The sequence below is a fragment of the Austrofundulus limnaeus genome, unplaced genomic scaffold, assembly GCF_001266775.1.
Source record: "Austrofundulus limnaeus strain Quisiro unplaced genomic scaffold, Austrofundulus_limnaeus-1.0 Scaffold0, whole genome shotgun sequence".
NCBI lineage: Eukaryota > Metazoa > Chordata > Actinopteri > Cyprinodontiformes > Rivulidae > Austrofundulus > Austrofundulus limnaeus.
Window position 1 is genome coordinate 5,797,385 of NW_013952402.1, and position 14,020 is coordinate 5,811,404.

General features: G+C 38.0%; 1 protein-coding gene across 1 annotated transcript in view; it reads right to left on the reverse strand.

The window, feature by feature from the left end:
• The window catches only part of arid5b (AT-rich interaction domain 5B), a 98,677-nt gene that overhangs the window by 12,271 nt on the left and 72,386 nt on the right, over positions 1 to 14,020 (reverse strand). The window contains exons 5-8 of the mRNA XM_014031527.1: positions 11,785 to 11,948; positions 9,360 to 9,630; positions 2,215 to 2,267; positions 1,009 to 1,106 (exon numbers count right to left, since the gene is read on the reverse strand). Of these exons, the coding sequence (XP_013886981.1) occupies positions 1,009 to 1,106; positions 2,215 to 2,267; positions 9,360 to 9,630; positions 11,785 to 11,948 (586 nt within the window). The remainder of the gene's footprint in view (positions 1 to 1,008; positions 1,107 to 2,214; positions 2,268 to 9,359; positions 9,631 to 11,784; positions 11,949 to 14,020) is intronic.

Here is a 14,020-nt window from a genome sequence, read left to right on the forward strand (position 1 = left end):
TGTTTGTGTGTGTGTATGTGTGTGTGTGTGTGTGTGTGTGTGTGTGCCTGCGCTGTGCTGATGCATGAACCTGCAACAGCCAGAGGGATGGAGAAAGGGTCGCCAGCTCGAAGGAATGACCGAGCGGCTGGTTATCTCGTGATGGAAAGATGGTATTTGGCATTTGTTTAACCTTGGGAATGTTGTGTGTTTGTGTGTGTGTGTGTATGTGTGCAAGTTGTGCTGCATAATATCCATACAGTTCCCTCAGGATCATCTCCATATGCTTGCTTTGGTTTGGTAATACCATCTGAGTGATTATAATGTCGAGGTTCAAAATGCTGCAGTATCTGACTGAATGATTAAATGAATACATTAAAGTGGTGTTTTTACTTCACAGCTTTCTGTGCTCGCAGCACACATTTAGTGAAAAGCATAGATGCAGTGTTTATGTTTATCCATGTAGGTCAGTAAATAATTCAAAACACTGCTGTTATTTTGAGCTTTTCTTTTTTTTTTTTAATCTTCATCGGTTGGTTTGTTTGTGGAACAGAATGGGAGAAAAATCACAGCACATTTGTTTCCAACAGTGCCATACAACTAATCCATTACTCTCTGAAAAWTAACTAATTCTCATCTTTTTGCAAAGTGGTTTGGTTCATTTAAGAAGTGTATATCTTATTACAATGCAAAAATTCAGCAGTTTTTTTAAGGATCAGGTTCACTTCATGCAACCATTCGCGGACGGTTTGAAATCTAATACAAGGATATTTGTGCATGTAGCTGAATTTAATATATTTGAAAAACTACTGGTGTAAATTTTTATGTTTGGTTTCATCCTCTATAATGAGTACCTTTAAAACACCAAAAACGACATAAAARCAGCTAACTGAGGTATTGACATCCTTTCGACAAAAATCAATATCTRTCTTGTGTTGAATAAAGCTTTATGAAATCATATTGAGCTAACTGAGCTAACTGCATGCATAGACACACTGAGTCGTAAAACTCGGGGTCAGAAGAACTCACCTCTCATAGTGTCTCCGTGTACAGGTGGCGGCACTTGTGCTGCTGGGGTTGCCACCCAATTCATCATAAACATGTTTCCACTGTCTGCGCACTGTGATCTGGAGGAATGGATGCAAAGACACACAAATAAGAACAGAAGAAACAGGGGGGAAAAAAGTGTAAAAATGATAAAACAATAAGAAAATGAGACTAAAAGGTGAACGGTTGAACAGCTTAGAGATATATGAGTGGGGGTGTGGGACAACACATAAAGGGCTGACATCATTTCAAGGTCTTACTGAGTCATAATGTTCCAGTTATTAAACACACTCCACTCAACTCTGTAACACAATAAGCTCAAGTTAACATCATGCAGTCAGTTGTTCCTGTTATAATCCCTTATCCCAGAACAGATTGGAGTAACGGACGACGTGCCGCTATAAAACACCAAAAAGCAATCTGCCACTGAGCTAACAAAGCCTCGACATGAAACAAATATAATAATCAAATGCAGATATGACGGCTTTAAAAAGATATGAGCCCCAATTATACGAGCCGTATCCTGTTTACGGTCTTATCTGGCTGTCTGTTTGGACGGCGTTGTGCAGCTAGTTAATGAAGAAACAAGCATGAGCAGCACACTCGATGATTTAACATCAAACACCGGCTGCACTTTGGAAACATGTCGCAGATGAATAGTGAATGAATAAACGGCGAGCACGGCTGCCAAGTTAAATGCCTCATACAGCCTTATTTCAGGCTCGCCTCGCTTGTGTGTGTGTGTGTGCTTGTGCCCGGCGCTCACTCGTGGCTATGTGTACGCACTTTACTTCATCTCTGACGTGGGAAAAAATGAGCGATTTATCCAATTTCCTTCTGCTCCGTGCAGAACAGAGGAACATGTGTTTTCCACACCAAGGGGGTTTTGAAACAACAGCAGCATTTCTGCTGAAAGTGGCTCTGAGCAATACTTTCTTCTTGGGAAAATAGCGACTGACCTCAAGGGGCAAAAAAAGAAAAAAAAAGAAAGAAAAGACAACAACAACAACAAAATGAAAGGGGACAGGTAGGGGACAACATCAGAGGGGACGAGTTAGAAATCAGAACAAAAGATGGTAAATATCAGGGGTGAAACAGAAAGAAGGGGGGCAGAGATGGAAGAATGGAGGGTGGAGGGGACCTTAACACAAGAGAGGGAATATTTTTGCCACATATGTGAATACTTACCAACTCATATCCTCCGAGTTTCTGAGCAGCTTGAAACATGGTCCAAAGGTTGACTGTGGGAGACAGAAGACAAACAAGGCAGTTAGGAACTCTGGGAAAGGGCTTAAGCTGAAACAAAATACGTCATATACAGTCATTACACCAGAGGGAAGGAAAGGAATATTTTGATCCTTCAAATAACAAAATGTAAAAACAACATTACAAGGTGAAATATTTAGGAAGTATCAGCAATTATTTAGTCATTATGCGGAATTTAGGATTGCTTTGCGACTAAAGTTAGCCAGCCAGCTGCTAACATATGAGCAGATGATGAAATCATGTCATCTGCAACCAAATGGTGAAGGTGGATGAAAATGTTTTGTGTTTGTCTGTCTGTTAGCAAAATATCTCCAGAACCAATGGAGGAATTTTAAAGAAACTTGCAGAAAGTTATCATTAGATGTAACGCTACAACTGATTAGCTTCTGGAGTCAATAAAATCAACGTGGCTAAAAACAAAAATGGCTACAACTTAATGTGTTTGTAACTGAGTGTCATTATAAAATATACTCAGAGTGTGACATTTCACAATAACATTAATAACATAAAGATGTTGAGCAATCTCTAGGCTTTTAATTAGTACAGGAATAAAAATCCAAAAATTAAAACAGCTTTTTATTACTTTTAAGAAAAACAATGCCGCACCACAGCTGAAAGGCTGCAAATAAATACGGAGTGCTTATACAAACATCACAGTGTGTTAAGATAAAACACATGCTTCTTCCTGACAAAGACATTTTGTTAATCCTCAGCTGCAGCCTGCAGGTATGAATGAAAACCATTAAAGGGATCAAACACTTGGCAATTTGCTCAAACTTCTGTTTGAACTAATGCAAATGAATTTGCACTGATTTCCCCATGCAAACAACCCGTGACAGGCTGTATCTAAATCTAATTTTTGTGTAACATTTTACCATAAATAGTCCAATAAGTTCTCGGAAAGGCTTCAAACGGCTGTCTCTCTTTAAAAGACAATATTTCCCACAAAGAACCATAGGTTCATTGGGGGACGCTTTGTGCCAATGACATTTGTATTTGCTTTCTGTAACATCATTGTTTAACATTTTTTTATGAAGGCCTATAAATAAGAAAAGGAGGCCTCGCCTGGGGAGAAATCCATCAAAATTCAATCTGTGCGTACACAAAGCCTTGCATTTGTCAAAATGACATTTTCCTATCTCCGCATTTGACAGCATTGATTTTTTCCTTCCCTCCTCTCTGCGACCGTCAATGCTCGGGTGGAATAACAAAGGGAGCTGGGTAGGTTTTTCTGTTTGAACTGAGCACGCTGGCGCATTGTGCTCCCTGACTGTGGAAACAGAACGATGGTCTATTTAACTAGCTTGTTATGCATCGACTGTAATTACCACAGTCGCACGCGGGACTGGGAGGGGACAGAACACAAAGGAAATGAGAGAACATGCCTTTTCTTAGATGTCTTGTCATTAGTAATTTCTTTTCTTAATTCCCCTCTGTTTGGCAGGGGCAATTATCACTGAGATAAGGATGACAAAACAGCAACACAATGCAGCCTCAATGACACACCGATGGCATGGCAATTAGACAACAAGGCTGAAGGAGTGAGACAAATTGGAACTGATGTTCACAATCACATGCTGATGTCCGAGCACAGGCACACACATGTGCACGTTCACACACACACACCCACATCCTTACCAGTTAATCTCCCAGATCACACACACTCATAATACCCAACGTGACTACTACTGCTTTTGTTTTTAATTTAAATTGTTTCTAATTCACAACCTCTCTCTCTCTCTCTTTTTTCCTTGCAAGACTTCCTATAACTTAAAAGGCAGCAGCTGTTGAGTTACAGGAAAAGAAATGTAGCTGGGGTTATTAGTCATTTTCTCTTAAGTGTTACTGTGTTTTATTCCTTTAGACTGTTGATGACTAACACATGAAAATATCCCATAGAGCAGATTTATAAAGAAAGAACGAGAGCATGAAATGAAAGAATTATTTCACAGAAACAACAATTTGCATAAATAACTCATTTGGTATTTGTCTACAAACAGAAATACTGAAAAGCAAAATTAAAAGAAGAGAATGCCTTTAAGAAATGCTTAAAGCCTGCGATGTTAAAGGTTTAAACCTAGATCAGAAACTTATAAATTACCGTATTTATTCATGTATAATACGACCTCATGTAGAATACGACCCCCACTTTTATTGAGCTTAAAAAGCATAAAAATTTAATCCTCACACTACCTCCAATTTCATACAGACTTCAAGATTTTTCAGCCTTTGCAGTCTTTATACATATCAGTAAAATGATCATTGGACTGTTCATTTTATTTTAACAACATATGTACTAAAAGGTATTTTGWCAACAAATATATATCAGCTGTAGCAGCATCATATGAATTCTGGCATTTTACACATAGTCCACCAGGAGGCGCCAACACAAAAGTCAGAGACTTCACATGAGATTTAGGCCATCTTGTGGGGGAAAAGCAGATTACTTCCTACTCATGAGCGTCCCCTCTGGTGGGGAAACATTTTTCAGGGATACAAACTTTTTCAGAACACCGGTAAATGGCAGCCATTACAGATGAACATGTGTTTGTTGTTGTTCGAGGAGCGGCCCGGTCACACGCTAATGTCATTAGTCCGTTATCATTACTAAGGTGCAGGACTACTTTTTTTCTTTTTTTTCACATCATGTCACGTGCCTGGATCTGTTACTATCTCGCTCTGAGACACGAAGGAGTTTCAGAGGTACGTTCGCTTCAACTGCTTTTTACGTCGTGGTCTCATTTCCAGACTCAGGCATTTTGTGAATGAAGCCGATATTTCAGTTAAAATACATAAGTAAAAATATTTATCCGAGTATAGTACTACCCCCCAACTTTATGGATGATTTTATGGATTTAATTTTACGTAATATACTTGAATAAATACGGTAAGTGTTTTGAGTGACTCTCAGCTACACATCAAACCTTAGCTCAATATCTGTAAAACTTACTGACCTGAAGTTGCTTAGCTGAGGCAGTCATCTTGCATTAGCTCAATATTTTAGAGGATAAAAGTTACACAACATGTAGCACCCATCTCCTGAATGAGCTGAATGTTTTGATATAAGAATGTCTAAATGAAGAATGAAGAAAATCATGCGAATGCCGAGTCATCTTTCACACAATTACAGCATTTACAATACGGTATGAAGTGCTCCACATGAAAGCAGACTGACAGAAACATAATAGTTTCTATCAGTCTGCTGGGATCTACAGAAATACAACCATAGATCACATTCAAACTTAAATAAATTTATTTCCTTTGGAAGTAAATCAGATGGACAAGCCTGGAAAACCATTTAAACATCTGCTACATTGTTAAACTCCTAAAAAAAAGCTTTATAAAAAAAGGTTAATATCCAAACGCCACAAAAATAGCATAAATTCAGTTTCCATTACATGAAAGTGGATACTTTGATCTTAGAATGTATTTGTAGGGAGATTAAAAGGGGAAAATATGAAAAATGGCAGCTGATTACATCTGAGGGTTTGTATTAATTGTGATGTGTTTTTCTTTTTCTTTTTTCCTCCCCACTCCTCTTTACATGTGCTGATGTGCACTTGCTGCCAAGGACGAAGTTAAAACAGCATGATTTTAACATTTAATGAGGGCGTTTGCTTATGATGTGTCTGGTTTTGAGATTCAAAGCATGTGCTGTATGTAAAACAGCTTGAACGCGAACCTCGACTTTATTCAGAGCTCAAACGGAGAAATGCCAACTAAAAGTAAAGCGTGTTGGGGTATAATTCTCCTGCCGTCTCTTTCTCTCCCCCCACCCCCYCCCCMCCCCCCCCATCTCTCTATCTCCAGTAACCACAACGACCTATTAAAGCTACAACATGTTGGCAGCCAAGATGACAGGACTGTCAAAATACTGTGGTGGTGTTAGCAGAGTCAAGGAGACCACAGCTTACCTTCATGTAATAGTTTAAAGTAATGAGTTTTACAGTGCTATAAACTGTCAATGATACATTCAATACTCTCTCTCTCTCTCCTGCCTTAAGTTATTTATTACCTGTTGCTGAAAGCAGATGATCATGTTTTTGCAAACGTCTCTCTGTGTGTCCGTCTGTTAGCAAAATATCTCATAAACCAATGGATGGATTTTAATAAAAATTTCAGAAAGCAAACACTGGATAAACTTTTACAAGTGATTAATTTTTGGAGTCAATCTGATTCAAGATGGCTGCTACAGCCAACTCATCCTGAAGAACACAAAAACAGCTATAATGCAATGAGTTTTACACAAATTAGGTAAAGATTTGGCAAGGTCGTAGCTGAGACTTATTTTCAACATATATTATGAGCAACAACCGTTTGTACAAGATCTTTATTTAAATTGTGGACTGTATCGATTTAGAGGCAACTCTGTCGGACTGTTAGCAAAATATTCTTCTGGATCACTGGATGGAGTTTAATGAAACGTTCAAGAAAAAGTAATTGGTTACACTTCTACACCTGATTAAATTTTGGAGCAAATCCATTTAAAGATGGCTGCCACAGCTAATTACCATTTGCAAACACAAACTGTGCTGTAACTCATCCAATTTAACAGATACTGAAGTAAAGTTTGATGTGGTGGTTGTTGAGAGTCATGCACTGAGCATGACATTGCACGAGTTTGCACATAATGTTATTTTCCTGGCTTGACTAAAAAGACAAGTAGATAATGTTAGTCTAAAACTTTAAAATAAAAGACACGAGTGATATGTGTTCTTTTGGAGGATTACTGAAACTTGTATTAACTGATGTTGTTAAACTCTGACCTGAACGGTTAAATATTTCCTGTCTCCTTCATCATCACCTTGAGTTCCCACTGAAATGTGAAAATCTAAGCTGAGATGTGTCTTTTCTCAAGATCAAACCCTTTAAACAAACAGCTTTTTTTTTCCTGCCAGAGAGCAGAGTGAGCTTTTTATGATGTTTACGTGCGCGCTCCTCCACTCTGCCTCATGCACCTCCAGTGCAAGCTAAGCGTCCGACCTATATTAGAGATCTTTCATCTCAGGCAGACGTGTTTCCCATGCATGTGATGTTCTTTAAAGCTGTTAAAGGGCGTTCTCGGCCTTTCGCAGGAAAACCTTCTGACAAGTGTGAGAAGATATTCTCCCCGACATGAAAGCTAGCTAAAATGTGCTCTGACAGAAAGCCTCCTGAGTTTTTTTTCTTTTTTTTTAAACTAGCTGTTTTTCCACTTAAGACTTTATATCCTTGAGTTTATTATCACCACAGACTCTTTAACAGCCAGGCATTTTTTGACACTTTTGCTAAAATATGTGCAATAACTGGCAGCTTTCTCCTCTGAATCTCTAAAACTCCTGAACAGAATAAAGTCGGACTCGACTTCCTTCTCATGATCGCTGAAAGGCAAAGAAAGAGTGTCGGAAATATTTCATGAACTGCTAATGATGGATTTTAATGAAAGTTTCAGAAATTTATCATGACTTACTTTGGGGGATTTTGGGAGTCAACCCAGTTCAAGATGGTCACCAAAGCTAACTGATATTAGCCTCATAAAAATGACTATAAATTAGTATAAGAGATGTGTCGAGCTAGTTAGCTGAGAGTCATTCACAACACACACTCTGAGTGCAACATCTCATAACACAGTTTGAGTTTGTGCACATTAAGATTAGAGTTAAATAACACTAGAGTGAGCCCTGCCTATCCCGTCCCCTGTTAGCATCTGTGGAGGAGTAGAAATGGCGACCATACAGGGCTCACAGCTATCATAGGAGMTATTTGAAAAACTGCGAGCCCAACTGGATCTGTGTCACAAATCATTTGTAATATTTTACAATAAATTGATATAATTATTAATTATGTTCATATCATTAAACAGTTATGTAAATCAGCATATATATACAAGAAAATGATCTAATTATGTAACAATGAAGTCAGCTGCTAACTTAGACTTCTTAGCTAGTTGAAAAATTATGACTTCAACTAATAAAGTGTTTTTATAATTTCTTACTGACATAAATAATGAGGAAAAATATTTACCAGTCGACACTTTGAAAGTATTCACTGAGTACCCAGTGATACTTTAGGATGAAGCTTGTCTCTACCGATATTGGCTAACCATCTTCTCAACAGGTCATGTTTGTCTAATACACTACGCTGCATGTTTTGGTTGTTTCCCTGCTTTGGCACACCTGACTTAAATGAACTAGTGATAGGCAGGCTTCTGCAGAACTTAAAGACATGCTAAAGATCAGGGGAACAACTTAAACATGCAGGGTAGTGGGTCACAAAGACCGACATTGAGAACCACTGGTCTAATAAAAATATAAAAATAGTCAAATACATAATATTATTTTGCACTGTGTTGATATTTCTGCTTAATTGTAGCATGATTCATCAGAGTGTTACACTCTGTTTAAGCTACAGAAGCTAATATCTGCTAACCCATTTAATAATTAATATTGATTATTGCTTTATAAGCTTATTTTAAATGTTAATTTTTACATTATTAGCTTCCGTTCTGGTCACATCACATCAACATTGTGGTAAATAAGAGAAAATCTGCTTACTTATGAAATGAAATATGTTTTACAAAACAAGTACAGCTTTTTCGCTTGTCAACATAAGATGATCTTAGTCTAAAACTGGTATTAAAAAAGGTGGGCGACATGCATTCCTTCAAGAAATCCTTTAATTAGATTAGGAAACATGTGGCGCTTTTCTTCTTCTGTTCACCATCTTGTACAACTCAGACCGCAGCTTCACTCAGATTTAAACTTGAATTTGAAACATATTGTTTTGTTTATCTCTTCCCAGTTAAAAGTTTTGTTTTTTTAAGTGTTGTATAATGTGTTTTTTTTCCTGACAAAGTTCTACTTTTGTGATTCTGTCGTACAGGTGTTTTTATTTTTTGTACGCCTGACTGTTTTTAATCTCCTCTCAGCTCGTAACCTTCCCCACTGGCAATGTTATGACCTACATTTTCAAAATAAACCCAGCAGAGGAATCTACGCACGCAAACTTTACGACAACTTCTACAGTAGAGCACTTCTTTGTTTAAACGCTGCCGGTGAGGGAATAAGAGAATAGCTTGTGCTACTCACTCTGTTTGAAGCCGAGGAAGGGGATCCTCTCTATGGGCGTGTCTCGCTCTTTCATGTACTTGTAGAGAGTGACTAAGAAAGCCTGCTCCTCCGCTCGGCTCTCCTCTGATGTTTCCTCGTCGTTCTTCTCCTCCTTCTTCTCGCTTTTCTCCTCCTTCTCCTTTCCTCGCTCCTTTTCCTCGGTCGAGGATTTCTTGCTGAGGCCGGCGGGCTTTTGTCTGGCGGACGTGGTTATTTTTCCGTTAGGTATCGTTTTATAGCTGGGCTTAACCTGCGGAGATGGACAAAACAACGTGTTTTGAAATTTAAATGAGGTAAAGACAGCTGAATGAGATGCTTTTGGAGTTAAGGGCAAACAAATATTCTTGGTGGCCACTAAGGAGACCTCGGCTATTGATTATCAATGAAGCAGCTCCTGTTGTCGTCACTCATTAAGCAAAGTTAAGTTTGACTCCAGCTTTGAGAAAAAAAACCCAGCAAATATTGATTTAACTGTGGAAAGTCAAACAAAAGCAGCAATAGAAAATTTTACCTTTTTTCCCCACCAATAATATAAATAGTAAAGGACAGGGATAAGCAAGTAGTGACCCGTGGGCCACATCCAGTCCACCAATGAAGCCCCGCCCCCACACAAAAAATATACATGTGTACATAAATATACAATATATTTTTATTTTAAACAAGCTCTTACAATCTTTTTAAAGTAAAAAATAAATAAAATATTTTTTAGGGTAAGAAGAATTTCAATATAAGTCACYACTACAACACGTTGCACAAAGCTAAATATGAGACCTAAGTCACAAGGGAATAAACAGTGATTTTTTTTTACCAGATCCCCAAACAAAAAGGAGTCTGCGCTCAAGGTTGCACTTCAGCTCGCTAAATTAAGTGTTCATTTTTTTGTTTGCTTCAAATATTTTGTATTCATATTAATTAAACAAGAATACAATGGTTACAGGTCCATTTGAGCATGAAATATTTTAAGTTATTGCACTAGTTTAATAAACATAAATACAAAAGAAAAAAAACATTTTAAAATGTCAGTTTTATTTCAAGTGTGCAGCACAATGTGGCCCTCTGGTAGTATCGACAAAATAATTGTGCCCCCTTCCATCATTTAAGTTGCCCATCCCTGGTATTGGACAAATAACGACATTTTCAGGTGAATAACACTGATCTGTTCCCTGATACAACATCTCGAGATATCTCAAAGTGTGAACAGTGTGGAGGGTAATAAGCATTCCTTCAAGGAATGCTAGGCCTTTTTTTTAATTTTTTTTCTTCTTTCCAGCTCAAATGAATGTTTAGTTTCTTTCCTAAACTAACAGCTGAAACAGTTCAGTGATTTATCTGTATTTACAGTGCTGCTTCTTTTTAATGGAAACTTTAGAGAAATGAGATAAACATCTTGTTTTTTCAGTGGGATCATGTTGTGCTCTTTTTTTTTTAAGTCTGTTTCTGTGTTTTGGAGGAAGAAAAAACGAAAACAGAAAAAGAAAACAGCTTTTGCTTCGGAACAGATGCTAATCAGTCAACAAGTCAGTAAAAAAATCTAAACTAAACTAAATATATGGTCTTAAAACAGCTTTAAAAGCGAGTTCACCAGAGAAAATAAGAGCCTTTTTTAAAAATCCCCCATGAATCATTTCAAAAGTGAAGATGTCAAACACTTCCTCGTTACAGCTCGGTCTCTGTGCTTCACCTGTGTCAGGTTACATCATGTCTTTGAGAAACAGGTGGCCTTCAGAGTCACGTGATTGTTTTCTGCGTGCACTGATTGTTACACTGCTGCTGTCTGTGTAGGTCACAGCAGATGGTTTGGAAAGCTGAAGCGCAGTGGCCTTGTTCTGAAGCTGAACCTTAAAAAAATAAAATTAAAAACGATGACCTGAAAATCAGCCAGTTAGCAACACGAGCCAAGCCTTTGAAAACGAGTGCACAGACATTATCGCGTAATGCTCCTCGTACCGTCAGCTTATTTGTGCTGCCGTTCATACGAGGTCAAATACGTGCATAATAAACTGTTCTTCATCTCCTTTTGTTGGTTTAAAAGTTATCACTGCAAACTGTGACATCAAACAATAAACATGTTATCCTGAGTTCGAAAGAGTTTACTCCTATAGTTTAACAGTTGTATTGATATGCAGTTATGAAATGCGGGTATGCGCTTAACGTAAACAAAACCCTTTTATCTGCTGCACAAATCTGAGCGCTAATATAAAACAACAAATTTGTCATATTTCTTGATCCCAAATGGCTCTTCAACAGCTGTTCAACAATTTYGTGGAAATCATTTGTTGCTTTATCATTTTTTTATGAAACTGCAATCCTTACATGTAATACATGCAAAGTCCTCTTGTCCCCCCCCCTTTTTTTTTTTAGATTGAGCAATCAGCAAAGTTTGTTGTGTGTTATCTAATCTCACCTTGGTTGTAGTTTTACTCTCTGGACTTGAGGGGTCCTGAGCTGCTACAGCTGTTGGACCCTGGCTCGACCCTGAAGAGCCTTGACCCGGAGCCTGACCCTGGGAGTCCCTCCTCTGAGAGATGGACAGCTTCTTTTTTCGAGGTCGTCCCTTCAAGTTAGGAGCTGAGGGAGAGGAAACAGTGGACGGGATTTATCCATTAATCAGTTCACACAAGTATATCACAAATGACTCACTCAGAATTGTGAGATTCTCACCATATTGCAGCAAAACCACTATTGTTTTTATCTGAATAAACTCTATTATACAGGAAGAATTTAAAAAAAAAAACAATGACAAACATTTCTGGGCAGAAATGAATTTCCTGTAAGGGAATGTTGACTTTTTAGCTGCAAAGAATCGAGGCAGTGACAGGAACATTTACGAGCTGGAAAAGGAATTTCACAGGCCTGCTAGTCTGCAGCTAATTATTTCTAAACTGGATTAGTGCAGCGTTGTGCTGAATAGGGTAACAGGCTGCCAAATTGTTCCAATGTGCTAGTAAACATTATCCTCAAGTTTCCTTCCAGCCGGAAAAAAAGAAAACTCCATTTACATTTCGACAGTTTTTAGGGCATCAAAACAGCCAAGTAGTAAAATAACGCAAACGCTGGTTAAACAACAAGTCATTAGAGGAATGAAAAACCGAATATAGACACCACAAAAAGCTCACGACATGACTAATCTGTATTTTATTTCTCTTATCATCTCATCATAAAACATTAGACTAAACTGCAGCAATTCAGGGTCATCTTGGCTCTATGTTTGGTTTTGTGTGATTAGTTTCCACACACACACACATACAAAAAAAAAACACGGCTAATTAAAAACACATGAACCTGCCTGATAGGAGCTCTTTTGTTTGAAAGGCTGGCAGACATAATTGCTCAGTTCACATTACACATACAATAAAGTATTTAGACCCTCCAAGTCCTTCTGAACACCCACGTTTATGTCAACCAGCGATTGTAATGTAACTTCTTGGCAGAGTGCCTCGAATGAACGCAACAACGCCAACAGAGATAAGCTCCAAGGAGAGAAATGAGAAGAAAAAAAAAACTTCAAATAATCTAAGTTTAGTCACGTATTTCTCCGTGTCAACATTCTTTCTCTCCATCTGCAGTGACGGTTTATATCTCGTCCAAGGTTGCTCCGTGCCAAAACGACTCTGTGATTATTTTTGTCGGAGCAAATCCTCATCAAGCGAAATGTTACAACAACACCAGAGCTGAATGAAACTTGGGAGTCATAAAAAGGCTAAAATGCTTGGGACGCGGCGGCCTATCGCTTTGTGCTGTTATTATCGCAACCGTGGAAAAAACAGTGCGGGGAAAATTCCAAGGACATTGGTTGAGCATTTGTCATCTCTTTGGCGCTGTAAAAACAAGTTTTCAACACAGTAATCTTCCCTTAGAAAGCTCTGGGTGTGTTCCCCCACTTCAGGGTTCTCATTTCACTGCTCACTCTGACTCCTTTATTTAGTCAATTGACTCATTTGGTTTCACCAATCATCATAAATCTGGCTGCTTAATCATTTACTTATGTTTACTTTTAAGGGTTGAGAGAAACAAGCATGTCCAAGTATTTGTAGCTGGATCACATTGCAATGATTTCCTCAACAAAAACAATGGGTGGGGGGGATTATGTATTTTCCAGGCACATAGTTAAATTTTATACCACAGTCAAGTAACTATGTTACATTCAGTTATAATGAAAATGTTGTATCAAAATTTATTTGATTTTGCATCGTAGTCTATCTAAACAGCTTGAAATTGGCCTCTGTCTCTTTAAGAGCATCCTACCGTTTCTAACACTCCCAGTTCAGCACGTCTTCACAACAATGCTTCCTGTCATTTACAACCTTTAGTAAAAGTGTTTATTTTGGTTTTAAAAAGCAACATTATATAATATTGACTTTGAAAAATGCTCACTCAGGATACAGTTGAACCTTACTCGAATGATCCCACACCAGACCCGGAAAGCACGTTTTCTAAAGAACCAGAGTACAGAGACTCTTACAAGACATTTCAGCTTGATAATACATCACAGTCATTCTGTCATACAGATACATCAATGTTAAAATACTTTTTGTAATGAAACTATAACTATAGATCATTTTGAAAATATGTTTTGCAACTAAATCATGAACATCCTCCATTTTTTAGGTAAGCATTGCTAGCCTCGTGGAGGTTTGTGC